At 40.8% G+C, this 21,335-nt stretch overlaps 1 protein-coding gene across 4 annotated transcripts in view; it reads right to left on the reverse strand.

The window, feature by feature from the left end:
• Positions 1-21,335, reverse strand: part of EP300 (EP300 lysine acetyltransferase) — a 119,114-nt gene that overhangs the window by 82,725 nt on the left and 15,054 nt on the right. For 2 of the 4 annotated variants that reach the window (XM_020787828.3, XM_020787826.3), the window contains exons 2-3: positions 17,680-18,326; positions 17,574-17,594 (exon numbers count right to left, since the gene is read on the reverse strand). In XM_020787828.3, the coding sequence (XP_020643487.3) occupies positions 17,574-17,594; positions 17,680-18,326 (668 nt within the window). The remainder of the gene's footprint in view (positions 1-17,573; positions 17,595-17,679; positions 18,327-21,335) is intronic. The other 2 variants (XM_020787830.3, XM_020787827.3) reach the window with 1 other exon arrangement.

The raw sequence follows: 21,335 nt of genomic DNA on the forward strand, positions 1-21,335 counted from the left end.
AGTGAGGCAGGGAAGCGCCAGCCAAGCTACTGTACTTCCGTGATCGGTGTGATGTTACAGATTATGGATGTGTGCACTATGTGAAGCCCCTTAAGTGGACTGGGCTGGTTTTGGAGGGAGGGAATGGATCTCCGTGGAACCTGTGATGCCACACTCAGTACAGTGGTGCCATGCTTGACGATTACCTCTTTAGATGACGAAATTGCTTGACGATGAGTATTTTGTGATCGCTATAGGGATCGCAAAATGATGTTTGTATGGGGGAAATCCGCTTGACGATGATCCGTTCCCTGCTTCGGGAACTGATTTTTCGCTAAACAACAATCTAAAAACAGCTGATCGGTGGCTCTCAAAACGGCTCCCCGCTGTTTTGCTGACCTCATTTCGCAAGACAGGGAGCGGAAAATGGCCGTCGTATGGAGGATTTTCGCTGCACCAGCAGGTATTTCCCTCATTGGAACACACTGTTTTCAATGCATTCCAATGGGTTTTTTTTTCATTTGACAATTTCGCTGCACAGTGATTTTGCTGGAACGGATTACCGTCATCAAGCGGGGCACCACTGTATTCACATCCCCAGAATTTCAGAAGCTGAGAGTCATACTACACTCATATTCCAAATGGTCACAAAATTCAATTTCATATATATGTATATATATTTGACAATTTTGTATTTGTATTTACTATCTTGGGCTTTTATTTGGTGGAGACTAGCCATTTTACCAGTCCCTATCTAAAGGAATACTGGGTCAGGCATTCATCAGAACTACAATAAAATATAAAGTATATTATATTATATTATGTTATATTATATTATATATATATAATATAAAAAAATATTAGTTTTCTTATGAAACCATGGTTTGTTTTCCTTGGTGGCTTGGCTCACAACAGAAAATGATATTACGCACATAATTGTGGAGGGGGTCAAAATTTTGTTCTTCCATCCTTATCAATGATTCTAAATGAACCCTACAAAACAACACGTGATGATCCATCCAGCACACTATCATACGTAAATTGGCAGCAGCTCTCTATAGGACCACATTAGGTTAAAGGGGGGATCAGAACAAGTAAGCCGCCTAGAGTAATCTTGGTTGATTAGATAGGCGGGATATAAATAAAATAAATAAATAAATAAATAGAACAATTAGAGCCACCAATTTGCTAGAGTGGAAGTACTCTAAGACAAAGCTTCTATTGGATAAAATGCTACAAAAAAGAAAGTTTTGAATTTTGAAGAGGTTGTTCATATTTTCAAAGTGGAGTTTCTATTTGTTTGTTTGTTTGGTCTTATATGGTCTTTCTCATTCCCAGCAAACCTAGAGGCTGTTCTGGATAAAATCTAACACCTGATGTAACTTCTTCCGCATTAACTCTTCAGATAACAAGCAGACAACATGGTTTTAACAGGTGATCCTCTATTTGCTTTTTTAAACATCAGGTCTAAAAAGAGAATATGATTTCAAATGCTTGTTCAGAGAATGTTGCATTTTATTTAATCAGTCTAGTGAAATTAATATCACAAAATGGATTTTGGGATGCTATGAAACCAAATTCCAATCTAAATTGTTAGTAAGAATATTATGTAATACTATAACCATTCATTTGGGAACGTTCTTCCTATTTTATCCTAAAAATCAAAGACTATCCTAGCTATTTTAAGGGTAATATTGGAACAAATATAAAGCACAGAAAAGGCCATTTAAAATTTTGCTATCGTTATACTACTAGTCAGGGGTGTCTGCTCCAAAATCATGGGTCTTGACTCCAGCAGATCTGAAACAAAGGGACCATAAGCAATCAGGAAGGGAGAGGCCACATGCAATCATAACCGCCTTGGGTCCCTTTATCATGAGAAAGACGACCTATAAATAAAACAATAAATTACAGAAGTAAATGAATAATTATATCATGAAGAGTTAGGCAATGACCTAAACAAAGGTGATGGAGCATTTTAATATTATTATTTATTTATTATTTTAATTTATATACCTCCCTATTAGTGCCAAAGCACTAATAGTCAAGAGAGGGCCAACTGGCATACGTACTTAATTCCAAGATATCAAATTTAAACATAGGTTAAAAGCTACCAGCTCCCATTCCAAGACATTAACATTTAAACCAGTCTTTTAGATGCCACAACTCTTTTGCAATAAACACGCTGAAAGAGATGAATGCATTTAAATCTCATTGTTTGATCAGAGGTCTAACATAAAAGTCTTTCAATAATTCTTTCTGAATATCCTCATGAACTAGACATCTGAGAGGAAAACAAGAGCAATATCTCCCCCATAAAAAGTTTAATAAATGTACAAAGAGTCCAAAGGGGTATTCTGTCACTTCCTGGTTCTTCCTTTCAAACCAAACATTTAGTTCCAGTTCTAGTTCGTATAAATTTTATTATGTGAGCTGATATATAATAATCAACAGTGGCAAACACACATTACTCTCCAACTCTCAATCTCCTGAATGAAGATCTTCCCAGAAATCATCACAACTTGTACTGGTGAAAGTGGAGGGGAGAAAACATCATGTTTTTCAAAATTGTTTCAAAATAACGTATGATAGGTAAATGAACATAACAGACATCTGTGTGGTGGGGGGAGGGATAGATTATAGTTTTCTTACCTCTCCTTGTGTTTAGTAATAATTACATACATTCCCATCAAGTTGATACTGACTGAAAACCCTCTTTCAGGAGTAATTAGAAGTACTGTAGTTACTTTTGATACTTTGCAGCTTGTCCAAGGCTACACAGCCTGGCTTTTCTCTTGGGAGGCACAGTTGAGAAGTAAACTCCCAACATCTGGCTCCACAGTCAGATACTCAACTCACAAACCTATCCAGCCAATTTTTCTGGATGTTAATTGATCTGTAAGTTTAAAATCAATTCTGCAGGTTTAATATCCTCTCTTGCACTAAGTAGGGGAGGTTTTATTTGACTAATCATTCTCTTCCACATCTCAAACACTGCTTGAACTCTCACTGTGATTGATATATTTCACTTCAAGAAGTAGCAGCTAGAGATTTGGCCTTACTATGAATGGTCCTTCTATCAGTAGAAGGTGAACTTAATAGCAAAAGATTAATTCATCACACTTAAGTCAAAAAGACCAAGAAAAAAACTTCCACTGCAACTAGGGAGGAAGAAACTGACTGCAGTCACATAACTTGAACTCAGCAGAAACACAAAAACAGAGCTCTAGAAAGAAACAAAAACGTTTTTAAAAAACCACTAAGGAACAATTCCACATGATACAAACCATTGTGAATTCCTGGACAGGGAAGAGTGAGAAGAAGCCATAACTAGTTTGGTTTACCCTGCAAACACAGATGGTGAACACATCAGTCCTTAACACAAAATAATAGACATAAAAAGGGCACTAAGTTTGGGAGGTTGTTGGGTCCAACTTCCACAGATCAGGACACTCCTTAATAAATCCAACATTTCTCATGAAATGAAGGACTAAATCCAAAATCAAAGAGATGTTCTCAAACAATAACCACCATCCTTTGCAAGTGTGCAGGAGAGTCATAGTACCTGGTGTAGCATCCTTTGTTGAAAGGACGCATATCAAGTCCAAAGTGCCAGATAAAGGCAGAAGAGGTGGTCCATGGTCCCTCCTCTTTCCATGTCCTACAAGGCAACAGTGAGACTGCAATGTCCCTGATGAAATGGACTCTAATTCCAGAAGAAGGCCTATACTGTACTGAGAGTGGTAGGAAAGAACTATGTACTCTGTTACCAGGTACCTAATAATCTATACCCGTCACTCTTGATCACACAACATAATAAACAATGGAAGTCTGTCAGACCTCCTGTACTCAATCACATGCCTGAGAGAGACCTTATGGGAACCGGCCATGTCTAGCTTGTACTACAAAACCACAAAAGGAAGGTCAGGAGGAACAATGTCTTGAGTGCTGGAACACAGAGTTCATCTTTGGGATAAAGAAGTAACCTATCTGAAGTGTGAACCCATTGGTGATGAAAATGCTGAACTCCACTTGGTATGTTCCAGTTCTTTTGGCTGACATGCCATTTCCCAGGTTAGTTCATTCAGAGAAATAGAAGAGAAGAGTTCAAAAGGCATACCTTTGCGCATTTGCAACACTAGGTAAAGGTTTCCCAAAGAAAAACACTACACTGTGAGTGGTGCTAGCTGCAATGTCCCGTTCAAGAAACATTTTATTTATCAAAGCTGGACTGCTGGCCCCAGAATACTGCCCAGTACCAACACCTCTTGCTAAGGAGCACCTGCATGAAGACCCTGTTCTAGGATATCCTGGAGAGCCCAAATCTGTCAGGAAACCAAGACTAGAAGGGAGGGTACCTTTCTGCCTGCATCATCTCCAGAAGACCATTTAAGTGACCTGGTACATTCTATTGGTCAATATCTGCCTGGCGCCAACATGGCAATCACTACATTTCCCTGCAAGCTACTGTCTAAGAAGTGTTGCTATTCAACCTTCAGGCAAAGGAATTATAACGCAATGAATCCAGGAGACTCAGAAGATCTTGGCTGAGTATGTCCAGACAAAGAAGTTCCCAGGGAGGGATATGTTATTCTGAGAACTAAGGCCGATGGATGGTCAACATCATGACCTCCCTCATACGACCATTATATTGCCCAGCACATTTGTTAGAAGGGGGAAAGGCTTATAGTAGCCCCAGAGGCCAGCAAACTCTAGAGCATTCATAGCTTCCCTATGGTGATCCGGGTAGTAAACAAACCTTTTGACCTAAGACTCAGTGGAAAAGGCACATGCACCACTGTTCACAGATCCAATGAAAAATCTGATGATGTAAGGACCATTCTCTTACCATACAATAAAGTAGGGCCCCCATATCTGCTAGGGATTGGTTCCAAGTCCCAGTGCAGATACTGAAAACTGGGTAATAGCAAACACTTCCACCCACAAACACACACATATATTCTGTCTGTGTGTGTACACTGTATAGTATATATAGAATGATAAAAGGAAAACAAAAAAACAAAAAAATATTTACACATGCATTACCAGAGACTGTGCTATGCATTCTACATTAACAAGTATTCAGAGTATGGTTGCTGACTCCCTCTAGTGGCCGATTCTGGTAATACATGTAAAATATTTTTTCTGGATTTTTTTTTCTTTTAATATTTTAAATATTTTCAGACCATGGATAAGTGAAACCGCAGATACTGATCCTGCCGATATGAAGGTCCTACTGTAATTCTATTTAGTCAGTTGGTCTCTCTGTTCCCCTATTACATAACTGGAGATGACAACGGTGATCCATGGAAGCTTGTTTCTTACTACACATCCCATGAGTGCCTATTACCCTGTTTGTTGGTGTAAACTTTCACTAATGTTGTCCGCACACAAGACAACTTGGATGGAGACATGTTGCTTAAAGCTTGAGCCAAATGAGCAAGCTGGTACTTTCCTCACCAGGGTAGGCTAACATCCATGGTGATCAAAGTCAGTGAGGATTTTTGCCCAGTTTCTCATGAGAATTCCTTTGGAAAGATGAAAGCTATTGTGTCATCAATGGAGAGGCATGGGTAAAGTGGCAGGGACAAACAGGGCAACCCAGGCTTGACTGGTGCACAAGAATACCTTTTCTCTCATCTGATTGGGCAGACAGAAAAATGGGTCCGAGCTGAAGCTCCTCAGACAGAAAAGCCTTCTCTTTGTCAGGTTTAGATCAAAACTCTGAAGCACTTGGTCTGCTGCAGCAGGTAGAGGGAACTTTCTATTAATCACAATAAAAATTATGTCATGGTGAATACATACATGTCCAATTTGGTCTCTGGTACTGCCCAGGTAAAGTCACTGATATAGGGCAAAACATGACCTTCACTCCAATTGCTGAGTTTCAGCCACACACCTTGCCACGGGCAGCACCTGAGAGTTGCACAAAGTAACATCACACTTGAAAATCATGTGATAAGGCTGAGGATGCCAAACATACTGCAGAATTTATTAGGATGACTTCCTGCTGCAACTCAATCCTTGCGCTTCCCCTCTAATGGTATCGCCCTACCCCTTTTATTATTCTACTTTTGTTGCCATTTACTGCCTGTCCTCTTTTATGCACCTGAGGAGCAGCTTTCACTAAAGTCTTCATCAGCTTGCAGAGGAATGCATTTCCTTGAGAGTCCCCTTGATTTATTATGTTGGAGGACTTCAATATCCATGCCAAGGCAGTCTTGTCAAGAGGACCATGGGTCCATCACAAATGGTATCATTCATTTGTTGATTCACTTGCTCACCCACTCACAACCCTGGTGGGGCTTAAAGTCAGCAAAGCCTCTGTAAGTGGTGTGCTTATTAAGATGGGCTGCCCAAAGAACTGATAGATTTGAATGGTTTCCTGACTCTTTCTTGGGGAGTTTCTTGCCACCTTGGCATATCAAAGACCTGGCTAACCTCTGAAATGGGGTTATGCTGATGAGGCCCCTGTTTGGTGCCCTGGCATTTGATGTGTGGTATCTCTTGGGAGTTCTGTTTCACTTCCCTTCTATTTAACATATTCATAGGCGAGGTTGTCCTGAGTTTTGAGAATTCAATGCCACCAGTATACTGATATACAGAGTCACCAATATGTGAATGACACCCAATTCTACCCCCCCCATCTACTGTAAATCCAGTGAAGCAGTTCCTATTCTGAATCAGTAACAAAATGGATAAGGGTGGGTAAACTAAAGTTTAATACAGAAAAAGCAGAGGTGCTCCTAATCAATCGAAAGGCAGCTGAAGGAAAAGAGATTTGGCCTCTTCTTGATCGGACTACACTTCCCTTGAAAACATAGGTCCATAGCTTGGGTGTGCTCATGGATTCATCTCTGAGCCTGGATGCTGAGATCTCACCAATTGCCAAGAGTGAATTTGCTCAGTGAAAACTAGTGCACCAGCTGCACCCTTTCCTTCAGATGTGTGATCTGGGTATGGTGACAGATGCCTTAGCAGTGGTCCAAAATGCTGCAGCCAGTTTGTTAGATAGGGCTAGTTAGAGGGAACACTTAACTCCCCTATTACTACAGCTTCACAGCCTGCCAATCTTTTACTGGGCACAATTCAAAGTGCTGTTTTTTTCTATAAAACTAAAAAACTAGGGTCCAAGGTATCTGAAATACCACACAGGTCACCTAGGTTTTACGATCGATGTTCTGGCATGCTTGTCCATGTCTCAGATACAGAAAGCTGGAAGATATCTACCACTCAACACTGTGCAGAATCTGAGAATGCAACCAAGTCACAATGCTTCAAGAACCCATCTGCTCGACATGATGGGCTCCTAACTGGCTGAATAGCTCAGTGAATATCTGGTTATGGAGCCAGAGGTTGGGAGTCATCCTAAGAGCCAGTGTGTGTTGCCTTGAGTAAGCTGCAGAACATCAGGATGCCCCCAGAAGAAAGAAATGGGAAACCATTTCTGAATACTTTCTACCTAGAAAATATTGAAAAGGGTCACCGTATGTCAGAACTGATTTGCCAGCACATTACCATGTTTCCCCGAAAACAAGACAGGGTCTTATATTAATTTTTGCTCCAAAAATGCATTAGGGCATATTTTCAGGGGATTTTTTAAATGTACAACAATCTATATTTATTCAAATACAGTAATGTCATTTTCTTTCAGTTGCTGTGCAATGGTGGAGGGCAGGGTTTCACTTAACTAGGGCTTATTTTTGGGGTAGGGTTTATATTATGAGCATCCTGAAAAATCATACTAGGGCTTATTTTCAGGTTAGGTCTTCTTTTTGGGGAAATAGGGTATTACAATCAGAAAGGCCAAGGGCTGCAAGGATCCTCCTACCATTGAGCACTTCATGTCATTTTTAAGGTTGGTCTCCCAACTGTGCCCCTTTCCCAGATGGGAGGGGGGTTTAGAATACAGACCTTCTAGACTGGTAGTAGTTGGTCAACTGTGTTAATGGTGCAAAAAAAAAAAACAAGAACAAGATGAGCTCACTTGCATCTGAAAGGACTACACAGACTTTCACTAGGCCTTGGTGTTATCTTTCTTGGATGCTGATGAAAGAAACCTCTTTTCTTTTTAGATTCTGCTGTTTTCTTTTCCGCTGCACTTGGTTTCTATTTTGGTAAAGTTTTTATTATTTACGCTGTTGTATGTATATAAACTTTTATTATCTGATGATGTTAGCCGCCTAGAGTTGTCCTGAGTTGGCTAGATAGGTGGGAAATAACTAAATAACTAAATAACTAACTAACTAAATAAATAAATAAATAAATAAATAAATTCATAGTCAAGGATCTGCAAAAGAGACTGAGCCACAGGCCTTAGCAAATGACCACTCTGGAGGCAATGGTTCTGGAGGAAAATTGTCTTGGGTGAGGAATTCTGCTGATCTAGCCCGATTGTTCACATCTTCCTTTTGGTGACACATATTGGGAGAACATCCAAAAGCAGTGTCTTGGCCCAAAGAAAAGAAGCTGAAGGTAACTAGACACTGATTACTTAACAGAATGAAACAAGGTTCATGCACATGCATCATGGCTGCCTTGAATTTCATTTGATAGAGTGAAATATATAGTCCTCTCCCTGAATCACCATTGTCTTGGGCATGAGCATCACCACTGGGTCACTGAGAGATGACACCTTCAGTTGATCTACATTAGCAACTAAAAATGCTTCTTTGGAAGAAACAGAAGACATGCATACACACCCTTGCCATTCAGTATTGAGGATCTTATGGAAAAATGTAGGGAATTTAAGGAATAGCAACTCCTGTGACAGTTGGGAGTACCTCCACGCTCCTTTATTGCTCAGCCCAAGAAGGCCCAGTTTCATGTAAGTCTGCGGCTTGTCCAGATTGTGAACCTTGTTGAGCATGATGTGACAAAGCTTTTGGTTGGACAACCTATGGTTGTAGGGTAGGGAAGCAGAAGGACTAAGAGTTCACATTTCTCTCTAGCTGAATCTGAAATATGTGTGTCTCAATCACATAATGTAGATCAGAAGCCTCCATTTTGACCAGTTACAGAACACTGAAGGAGGGAGACGGGGTGAGGAAATTCCTGCTTCAAAGATTCCTGTTTGAGCACCAGCGTTTGGCCCCAGCCAATCATCCTTTTGACAATCATCTTCTCTCTTCCCCATCTCTGCTCAGAGATAGGAGAGGAAAGTGCTACTCTGTAAGGAAAGGTCACTGTGGTGGGACCACTGGGTTCTTATGTATGACAGTAGTGGAGAGGGAGAAGGGACAACGGGATGTGTAATGGATCCCTCATAATGAAGCACATTTGCAGCAGATTCAGAGACCTAGTGGGGAGAGCTTAAATTGTATGATGGGCCCACATGAGAACAACAAGGCATCCAGTAATGCTTCTGCAGTTTTCACTATGTCTACCTGTTCTGAATGGGATGACCTACACCACACCAGGCTGCAGAACAGTACAGGACCAAGGCTGAAGTTCTTAGCATCTGAGGTTGTGTGTCTCAACTGGCTCCAAAGAGCTTTCAAAGAACATTGTTCCTTGCAAAACCCTTTTGCTTTGTACAGTGGTGCCCCACATAGCGACGATAATCCGTGCAGCCAAAATCGTCGCTATATGGATTCATCGCTATGCGAAATAAAAAAGCCCATAGGAATGCATTAAAACCCGTTTAATGTGTTCCTATGGGCAAAAAAATTACCTTTATGCGAAAATCCTCCATACGGCTGCCATTTTCGCTGCCCAGTAAGCGAGGAATGGGCGCGAAAACACAGCAGGCGACCATTTTTTTTACCCGGCGGCCATTTTGGAACTGCCGATCAGCTGTTGGGAAAACATTGTTATGCGAAAATCGGTAAGCGAAACAGCTTACCGATCATCGCAAAGCGATATTTTCCCATTAGAAACATCATTATGTGATCACACATACCATTGCAAAAAAATTGGTGCTATGCGGATTCGTTGTTAAACAAGGCGCCCGTTAAGCGAGGCACCACTTTATTTCAAAGTACAGTGGTGCCTCGCAGTTACCCTGCATGACTGCTTTTTTCGCTAGACATTGGCTTTTTGCGATCGCTATAGCGATTCACAAAACAGTGATTCCTATGGGGGAATTTCGCTGGACAATGTTTGGTCCCTGCTTCGCAAACCAATTTTCGCTAGACGATGATTTTTATAGCTCCCTCCACGCTCCCAAACAGGTGTTTTCAGGACCTAAGCTTTGCAAGACAGTGATTTAAACAGCTGATTGGTGGTTTGCAAAGTGGCTTTCCTATGGCCGATCTTCACTAGACAACGATAATTCTTCCCCATTGGAACGTATTAAACAGGTTTCAATGCATTCCAATGGGGAAATGCTTTTCGCTAGACAATGATTTCGCTAAACAGCGATTTCAGTGGAACGGATTATCATCGTCTAGCGAGGCACCACTGTACAGAGTAACAAGTTGCACTAAGGCTGTTTCTTGAAATGTTATTACAATGCTGTTGATACTACTACAAAAGCAGCTTTGTACATTACAGTGGGGTCTTGACTTGAGAACTTAATCCGTATTGGAAGGCGGTTCTCAAGTCAAAAAGTTTGCAGGTCAAATCTGCATTTCCCATAGGAATGCATTGAAAACCATTTGATCTGTATCTGCTCTTTTCCGTCCATAGAAACTAATGGGAAGCTGCTATTCTGCCTTCGACCACTAGAGGGGGATATTTTGTTGCTTTTTTTCTTAGGTCAAGAAAGGTTCAGGGAAGGTAGGGAAAATACAGTCCAGGCAGTACAGTACCAGGCAGTCTGAAGACTGTCTCCCAATCCACTCTCTAAACGCTGGGAGGAGTGAGGAAGCAGACAGGCACCCTTTTCACTGGCCAACAGTTAACTGAAAGTTCAAATTGTGCACTTTCCCTGCCTCCCACGTGGGTTTTTTTCAGTTCGTAACTCAAATCTAAGTATGTAAGTCAAGTCAATATTTTCCTATGAGAGTGGTTCTTAAGTCAAAATGTTCTTAACTCGAGCCGTTCTTAAGTCAAGACCCCACTGTATAGGCATCCAGGTATACTCCTGAGACACACTTGTTTCAGGAGTCAAGGTTCCCTCTAAGGCAAGCATCTGCGCACAATTCCACCTCCCTCCGGGTAGCCCCTTTGGTTTTGGTTGCAACAGAACATCCTGTGTGGGGTAGGGGCAGTTGCACATGTATACAGGGGAGAAGTCACACAAGAGAGAGGCAGGGACCTGCCCAGTGGGGCTGAAAATTAGAGCTTACATTGGCAGGAATGCAGGATAGTAACTGATTGTTTTACAATACTTGAAATACCATAAATGGCAGGCGACCAGGCATGTTTCCCACCTCACCAATTTCTTTCAGCCGCCTAGAGTGGTCTATTGACTAGATAGGCGGGATATAAATAAAATTAAATAAATAAATAAATAAATAAATAAATAAATAAATAAATAAATAAATGAATGAATAAATAATATTTCTTGTCTTCTCTAGAGAGGAGCATGACGAGGCTGCCAGCTGCAACTTTTGCCTCTGCCATCAAAGTTGATAAATACACAGTGGTGCCCCACTTGACGATTACCCCGGTAGACAACGAAATCGCTCAACAATGAGGTTTTTGCGATCGCTATTGCAATCGCAAAATGATGTTTCAATGGGGAAAATCCGCTTCACGACGATTGGTTCCCTACTTCAGGAACCGATTTTTCGCTTCCTGACGATCAAAAACAGCTGATCGTTGGGTTTTCAACATGGCCACCCGCTGTTTTCCGGACCTATTTCCGGAAGACAGCGATTGAAAATGGCTTCCCCTATGGAGGATCTTCGCTGGACGATGAGGTATTTCGTCCACTGGAACACATTGAACCAGTTTTCAATGCATTTCAATGGGTTTTTTCTTTCGCTTGATGACGATATCACTTAACAGCCATTTTAACGGAACAGATTAACGTCGTCAAGCGGGGCACCACTGTATAGTGTTATATATATATGGTATATACCACTAATTATATTGCCATAAAACTGCATTAACCTTATGCCAGATATAGGATTGGAAATATGCAACCCTTAAATATTAATTAACTGCAACTGCTATAATCTTTCTGTACCTCTCTTCACCTTTCTGTGAAGTGGCTTAGACTGATGGGAACTGGAGTCCTTTGACATTGCAGGGTCACCCATTGCCCATCCCTGACCTCGAGAATCTTTACTTTGTTCTCTTTCTCCTGTAGGAGCCATGTAATTAGGATTTTCCCATGGGATTCACATTAGCACTGCACTTTTAAAGAAAGCTATAGAATTGTTAGCTGGCTGGATAGCTCAGTGTGGTTTAAGTATCTGACCGTAGAACCAGAGGTTGGAAGTTTGACCCCCCAGTGTCACTTGTGAGTAGAGCCAGTTTGTGTGCCTTTGGCAAGCTAGCTGCACAGTTCCAGGATCCCCCCAGAAGAAGGGAATGGTAAACCATTTCTGAGTACTATCCACCTGGAAAACCCTGCAAAGGGTCACTATAAGTCAGAATTGATTTGATGGTACATGACTGTATTTATTACAGAACTGTCATATTCTTGCTGTTTGGAGACATAAAAGGAAAAGCTGGATGTACTCTGTTCTTTTCTGCAATGGAAGGAGAGTGTGACTGTTTTTACAACAGTGGTGTTTAGTGTATAGGAGAGTTGAAGTGTTAAAACCATGGAGGGACAATGTGTGGATCTCCGCTGTCTTCCTGAGAAGAAATATTTTGGCAGGTATGACAAGCATCATTCAAAGTGAAACATTTCAGCACTTACAGCAAAATCTTATATTTGATCATGCAAACTGGGTGAACAACGAGTTTGTTACCTGCAATCCATACAGATGTTCCAGAATCCAAGCAGTAAACCCTACTTTGCACTGTATACACATCTGTGCCAAACTGTTTTATATTTCCTGAAGTATTACACAATAGGGACTGGTTGTAAGGTTACAATTTGGAACTACAGCCAAAAGGTTTTCAAAATGCAGTGCATTACACATTAAGCCCAAACAAGACTATCAAGCTAAGAATTAAAAATAAATAAAAATAAAAATATTCTCATAGTTTTTCTGACAGACAATGAAGAGAATTAGAAAAGTGCTGGATTCTAACAGATGAGGTAAGACTGGAACTCAGGTCTCCTAATCTAAATTCAATACTGTTCAGTACATATTACTTGAGTATATGAATACAACAGAACAAGAAAGGGTATCAAATGTGTCATTATGTTAGGTCCTGCCTCTGCAGTGACTAGAAGAGGTCTCAAATGAGAGCCTACTCTGCATGAAAAGGAAAACAAATAATCTAATTCTAATTAACACACTGGTAAAATGAGGAAAGTGAAAAGACAACATGAGAATTTAAACAAGTAAGGCTGAACAGCAAAGACACCTCTGCTCTCTAGAAGATAGAGCCAAGAATTAAGAGGGGCTCTGTATCTAGAACAAAGGAAGTTGACCCTGATGACTCCATTACTCCCTGACTTTCCTGGTCTAGAAAGGAGCTAAGAACAGAATTTGGGACTTTCTCCAGACAAATACATACAGTACTTAGCCATCAGTCTTTGACAAAAGTCAGGCTGATGGATGAGGAAGGCAATCTTTCCTTTTGCAATTCCACAGTCTGAAATGCATTACCAACTTATTTATATATTTATTTATTTGATTTATATGCCACCCGCTCTACCCAATGTTTGTCAAATCCCATCATCACAAGCTCCCTGGAAAATCCTCAAGTAATGTTTATTTACTGTAATGTTCTGTATCTTCTACAGCAGAGGTCCCCAACCCCCAGTCCGCAGCCTGGTGCTGGTCTGTGGCCTGAGCCAGACCAGGACACCGAGACAGACCTCCCGCACCACCCCTGCATGCACTCACCCCCACACTGCCTGTTTGTGCCTGCGTGTGCGCTCCAGCATGCCTGTGTGTGCACAGCACCACTGTCGGCACATGCGCGTAAATGCAGGGGTGGCCCAGACAAGCGCCGTGCCGCCATTTGTGCATGTACACGAGCGCACTGCACGCTCAAATGCAAACGGTGGTGCGGCACTCGCGTGGGCGCGCTCGTGTGAGAGAGCCTTGTTCGCACATGCACACGAGCACAGGGGGTGCCCTGACTTCCCCAGACGGTCCATGGACCAAAAATGGTTGGGGACCGCAGTTCTACAGGACTGCTGACAAGTTCTGACTTACAAGTTGTTTTGTTTCATCATAAGACAAGATCTCCATTTTATTACTGCCACTACCGTGTTTCTCCAATAATAAGACCTATCCCGAAAGTAAGCCCTCCCCTTAATTTGTAGGATTCCTCTAAAGTAAGCCCTCCCCCGAAAATAAGCCCTGTTGCCCTACTTGCGCCCTGGGTAAGCTTACCGAGGGCGCGAAAAAACATCCCTTCAGCAGAGCAGAATGCAGTAGGGAGAAAGCAGAGCTTCGCCCTTCATGGCAGTGCTTTCGTCTCAGGGCGCGCCGAACGGGATCCCGGGAGCCAACAGCCGCGCGAGCTCCTCCTCCGCCTGGAACTCCCCTGCCCGGCGCGCAAGGGAGAGAGAGGCACGAGCCCCGCGGGCGCCGCGCGGGCGCTCCTGCCCCCGGACCAGAGAGGAGGAGAACAAAAGCTTCAAGGCGGAGGGGAGGAGGCGACCAAGGCAGCAAAGCGAGGAGCATTGCCTGCAAGCCGAGCAGGCACGCTCGCTCGCTGTGTTTTCCCCCTTCCCGGCAAAGCCCGCCTTTTTGGCTCCCCTTCCTCCTCGTTTCGCTTCCACAGTGGTGAGGGCTTCGCAGAGAGCCAGAAAGTGAGAGGAGCCAAGCAGGAAAGCAGGAAGGAGAAGCCCAGTTCTTCTCAGCCGCTGCCTTTCCCCAGCCTCCGTCTCCTCCCTGGCCGAGCCCAAGTAGCCGCCGCCGCCGCCGCCGCTGCTGGTGCGGCTGTCGCCAGCTTTCGGGGGAAAATGCTCTGGTTTCTCTTCAGATCGCATTTTTGGGGGAGGGCTTATTTTAATGATGGGTCATTAAAATAAGCCCTCCCCCAAAAATAAGCCCTCTGCCCTTTTCTTTCCCCCAAAAGATAATAAGACAGTGTCTTATTATCGGAGAAACACGGTAGCTTATATTAATTTTGATATTCTTCCCATGGCTTTCTTGAGAGCCATCTTGTCCAGATATTATAAAGTATGGTTTAAAAGATGTTAAATAAAATAAACAGCATTTAAAGTAAACAATGTCATTTGTTTAAATATGTATTTCAAGTTCTTCATCTGCTGAAATAAATTTAAAAAATAAAATCTATCTAGAAACAACTTAATTTAACCAAAACCAGGAAGCTACTTTACAGGTACCACAGACTGTCCTGTTCTATTATTTTGTTCAACTTTTCGGAATGGCTCAAATGGAAACAGGAGCTGCAACTGAAAAACCAGCCTGAAAAATTTCAATGTATTTCCTAGATGTTATATCCACCATAAACAGATTTCAATGCATCCAAGTTTTAACAACCCACAATTGTAAAATCCTCTTTTTGCTACTTTCATTCTGCTGCTAGGCAAATGAAAGGGAGTGTCCATTAACTGAGTAGCAAGTCAATGTTGGTTTGTGTGTGTCAGTCTCAATTCAATATTGTGTCAAGATCTCTAGGACTTGCATCAGTAAAAAACTATTTTACCAGGTCATTTAGGCTTCTGCAGATGCAACATCAATTTTATTTAGATTTCTCCATTCCTCTGTTTGCTGTTCTGTGTAGTTACTTTTGAACTTGACATGCTTCCTATAGCTATCACTCAGTATAATGAGCACTGTTGCATGCTATGGGCATGAACACACACACAATTCCATTGAGCTGAATGCTTGTTATATATGCAAATCAAATATGTGCCCAAATAGACAAATTCCCTATACGTATTTCTTGAACACTTGTTTCAAAATAGCTACCCAGAGTACGTATTTTGATAGAACTATCTGTAACACTGGCAAAAGAAGAACACATGTTCTCTAGAACAACAGTATTTCTAATGGATCTAGTTTTCTTGTTTAACCTTCACTGTGAACTGTCTTACTTTCACTAGTGAAAGCACCAAGCTTGATTTGTCATAACCTATACAACAAGGCCAATTTTGAATAACGTAAGAATAACCATAATCATCGTACCAGAAGGTCACTCTAGTCTATCATCTGACAATATCTCCCTGAATACTCCAAGAAACATTCACCTTGTCCACTGGCTCCAGAGATCAAAGTCCTGTTCCACCACTCTGCCTGTTCAATGGGAATGATGTTATCATCAGTGGCAGACTGCCACTGTTTAAAGACTTTCTTTTTTATATATATTTCAGGATGCAATCCGGTTTGCATGTAAAGACAAATTTGTGCACATTCCAAAATAAAAAAGCAAGTACTTAATCAGTGGCAACCTGCTAATGATGATGACATCATTCCCAGTGCACAGGCAGAACCTGCCTAACCAGATTTCCAGCAGCATCTGTATTCATAGGCAAACTGGTTATGAATATTTTATCAGCAATCACAGTCAATAACTGTGATAAATATTTTCAGTATCTTTACCTGATTACTATTTAAAAACTCAAGAAGGAAAATTCTGAACACACAAACATAAAGTCACAGAGCCACCTAATATAAGCCCCTTTGCCTCCCCCTCTCCCAAAAGACATAAACATTCTGGCCCTCTTGCATATCTATACAAATGGCATACCTTTTAGAAGCAAATTTTCACCAGTTAAGAAATTAAAGTACATGTGATTAGCTGTACACCAAGTCATATAACTCAATATACAGTGGTGCCTCGCTTAGCGATTGCTCCGTTTAGCGACGAAATCGCTTAGCAACGCTGTTTTTGCGATCGCAAAAGCGATCGCTTTGCAATGTTCTCTATGGGGTATTTTTGCTTTGCGATGATTGCAGGGAAGCGATCGTCGCAAAGCCCCCATTTTCACACAGCTGGTCGGCGGTTTTAAAATGGCCACCGGGGAAAAAACATGGCCGCCCGCTGTATTTAGGGACGGATTCCTCGCTTTAGAGGCACTGAAAATGGCGGTGCTATGGAGGATCTTCGCTCAATGGTGAGTTTTAAGCCCACAGGAATGCACTGAAGGGCTTTCAATGCGTTTCTATGGGCTTTTTAATATCGCATAGCGACGTTTTCGTTCTGCAGCGATTTTTGCGGAACGAATTAATGTTGCTAAGCGAGGCACCACTGTACTACTGAAAACATATACAGTATGGTGATTTCTTAACCTGGAGCAATTTGCTTCCAAAAGTTACATAACTTCTTACTATGCAAATATAACAAGATAAGAGGATTATGACCATTGTTTGGAAACATAATATAGTTCTTTAGAGTATTTCAGCATCAACAGAACACTCTCTCTAACTAAAACACATAATTATCTTTACCACCACATGTAACATCATGTATTATTTTTAACATCACATGTACTATCATTCTGTAGGTGAGAAAGCAGCTGAAAACTTTGTTTTGCATGTTGTGTTCTGACTATAGACAAATATTTTCAGTAATTGTTTTCACACTAACTAAGCTTCTCTTACTAGTCAATGACAAGCTTACATACAACCATAAAATTCATTCATAATTCCACTGCTTACCTCTGACCAATCTGGATGTGTCTGAAAAGGAAAATATTTTCAAATATTTTACCTTTTATCGCCATGCTTTAAACACTTAGTATTATAAAAAATATTTTTGTCTTACCTTGTTAATTGTTCCACCAGGTTGTGGGCCTCTTAAGCCTGCTTGCCCTCCCATTTGTGGAGAACCCTGCTGCAGCGTCTCAGCCAACAAATTACCAGCACTACTCATTCCTGGATTTGGATATGACATGTTGGAACGTCCTCTTCCAGCTCCTATTGAACCATTCATAACTTGCCCCTGCATTATTCCTTGTCCATTTCCTGCAGCCAACATACCAGGATTCATGCCAGCATTTATTCCTGCATTCATTCCCATTCCAGGCTGAGTTACTGGACTGTTTACTGTTGGCATCATTCCTGCAGCAGACTGAGTTGATGGACCTTGGTTGGGCCCACTTGTACCCATCCCCAAACTTGGAGATGTCAACCCTGCCTGTGCCATACTATTTAAAATTCCCATTCCAGGATTGTTTTGTTGGGGCTGAGCAGTCATGCCCTGGGATGGCCCACCAACTCCCATATTAAGATTTGGTGAACTACCAGCCCGTAGCAGTTCAGACAGCTGTTTGTGTTTAGAAGCAGCATCTTGTGCCATACCAATGCTCATTGGCAGCTGATTAATGTCACCACCATTGGTAAGTGCCAGGTCCGCGGAGCTGATCAATTCATCTGGTAAGTCATGTTCCAAATCAAAGAGAGATCCAAGATCTGCAGGAAAGAAAACCAAAGAAAAGGTTGAAACATCAAGCAGACATTTCACTTCAATAACATTAAGTTTTCAACACTGATTCTCTGGCCAGAATCCTATTATTTATAATGACACAAATCTGTACAAATTTCAGTGGCAAATTTCCGCCAGTTATAAAGTCAAATATTTTATTTTTCACCAAGCTGAATTTACCAAACTCGTGTGTGACAAGAAATACAGTACAAGTGCCACCTTCATAACTAAAAGCAAACTGTGCTCAGATTTACACTGAGATTTGACAGGGGCATATAAAAGTAATTCCTTTACTGATACAACTTGTTTTCCAGCAAATGAAAACACAGTCTTGTTTTTTAAAAAAATTAATATTTCCCCCTTAACAATCATATGAAAACCACCAAACTAAAAGACAGTTATTAACCCAAGGGGACATGGCTATGTAGAGATGTGAACCCGTGTCTTCCCAATCCATTATATCTACTGCATCTGATTGAGCCCATGTTTATGTATTTAACATGCAATTTCTCTTCTTCTACCAAGATTCTCACTCATTGTGATTTTCCCACAGAAAAAACCACAATCACTTTGCATTTACACAACGTATGTTTGGAGTTCAATGTAGCAGTAAGGACTGCTAACAAATTAACCACTGAAGTGAAATAAAACAGAACTTCAGATGATGGAGTTACCTTACAACACCAACTCTTCATATGACAATATAAAAATTAATTTCTTCTTGTTTTCCCAGAGCAACTGCAAAATTTGCTGGCTTACATATCTGATACCCAGCTTAAAATCTACCATTACTTCAAGTACTTTAGGCAGACTGCTTACTGAATCAAACTAAAGTCAAATACAATTTAAGCAAGCTTCTACAGCAATGGATTGTCATGAAGAAGGAAGAAACAAAGAAGTTATTTTAGCTACACAAAATTCAAATGAAAATATGCAACACATATATTATACACAGTAATGTGAAAAAGGAAATACACCTCTCTCTGAATGCTTATTTTTCTGAATTCTATGGTTTTATGTATCCAGACATAATAAAAATCATCTGGTCCTTAGCAGGTCTGAAAATTAAATATAATTCAAATGAACAACAACACACAACATATTACACCATGTCATGATTTCCTACTGGGAAAATTTTCCTTTAGCTACATTGTCAGCAACTATCATTGATGCTTCACCATTCCTCCTAACCTTTCTTGCCCTTTATTAATTGTATTGTACTATGCTTCTGATAGTTTTCCATAGAGCCACATGATGACAGATTTTTCAGCAATATACCAGGAATCAAACCCTGTCTTTTTGTATCAAGGGTCTATTTAATAACTATGACTAATGGTTCAACTGCACTGCAAAAAATAATGATGACAATGGACAGCTTAGTTGTATGCCCCTTGTCAATGTCATTAGTTCAATGACATTGAACTATATCAGTTGTGCCCACAGATTTTCTAAAATGCTCACTAGTAGGATCCAAGCATTTATTTCCATAGGTCAGCGCTTCACAACCTTGGGAATACCCAGAAATCCTGGCTAACACAGCTAGTGGTGAAGGATTCTGGGAGTTTTAGTGTAAGTGGATAAAAATAAAACGGATTTAAACACTAATTTTTTAAAAAAAATTAAACCATCAAAAAATCTTATTTCTTTGATATAAATCAAATCCATCCATCCTGGTTTTAGTCCAAAAACATCTGGGGACCCAAAGTTGGGAACCACTGCCATAAACAATGCTACTTGGCCATAAGTGCCTTACGTGCACATGAAACCGGGCATATAAGAATGTAATTCATGTATTTTGGCTAGAGGTTATCGATTTAGTTCACTAGCTTATACACTACACAACAACAAGAAATATTTTAATAAAATACCTATCCAATTCACAACCAAAGATCTTAGCTTTTATTAGTTAAGATCTACAGCAGCCTTCCACAACATGGAGTCCCAATCCAAATGGCCAATGTTAACAAATGAAAGAAGGTACAAACTAAAGGTTCTGAAGGATACTAGGCTGAAAAAGAATGATCTGCAGTGATTCTATATCAACTGTAATGCTCTTAATTATTCATTAGCTTATTAAGTAGCATTCTGATATCCAATGTGCGCACTTGCCCAAAGCTCCATTGGGGTTGCACACGGATAGCCAACAGCCTCTTTGTTTACTTCCCATTTTGAATGAAGCCCTGCCCACCTCTGCACACACAGAGCAAAGCTGCCATGCAGCGGGACAGAAACTTAGAGGGAATGTTGAACGGTTGTTTTGGGGGAGAAAATTACAATTTTAAGAAAAAGCATAAAACCTTCCCCTGAATAAAAGTAACACAGAACAATGGCCCACAGACTGGAAGATGTTCAATATATATCTTCATTAAAAAAAAAAAAATTCAAAGACTGCACTAGCTATTGGACTACTGCATTATTCTTCAATGCAAACAAAGTGATGCTCAAGGTTTTTAAACAGAGTTCTACAGTGAGTAATGCCAGATGTTCAAGCTGGATTTAGGAAATGAAACACCCTGAAGATATCACAAATACAAGTAAGCTACTGGAGCATCCCAAAGAATTTCAGAACAAAATCAGTCTCTATTTTATAGACTACAATAAAACTTCCGACTGTGTGGATCATGAAAAGTTATGGATTATTCGAGAAGAATTCGGTGTGTCACCTCATTTGAGTGTCCTGATGTGTAACTCATACCCTGCACAAGAGGGTTCCATTAGGGCAGAATACAGACAAGCAAAATGGTTTTCCCAGCAAAGGGGTTTGTGCTGCATTTTATCTCCCTATCTGATTAATCTATAGCCCAAACATACAATAAATTCTGCCAAAAGAGGATGAAACTGGTGAAAAGTAATATTAATAATTGAAACTGGTGAAAGAAATATTAATAATTGGAGAAATGCAGATATCACCACATTACTGGCAGAAAAGAGCAGTAAGTTGATACGACAACAGACAAAGGTGCAAAAGAAGGATAAGAGTATATCAAAAATACGAA

Source organism: Pogona vitticeps, chromosome 5, assembly GCF_051106095.1.
Source record: "Pogona vitticeps strain Pit_001003342236 chromosome 5, PviZW2.1, whole genome shotgun sequence".
Lineage (NCBI taxonomy): Eukaryota > Metazoa > Chordata > Lepidosauria > Squamata > Agamidae > Pogona > Pogona vitticeps.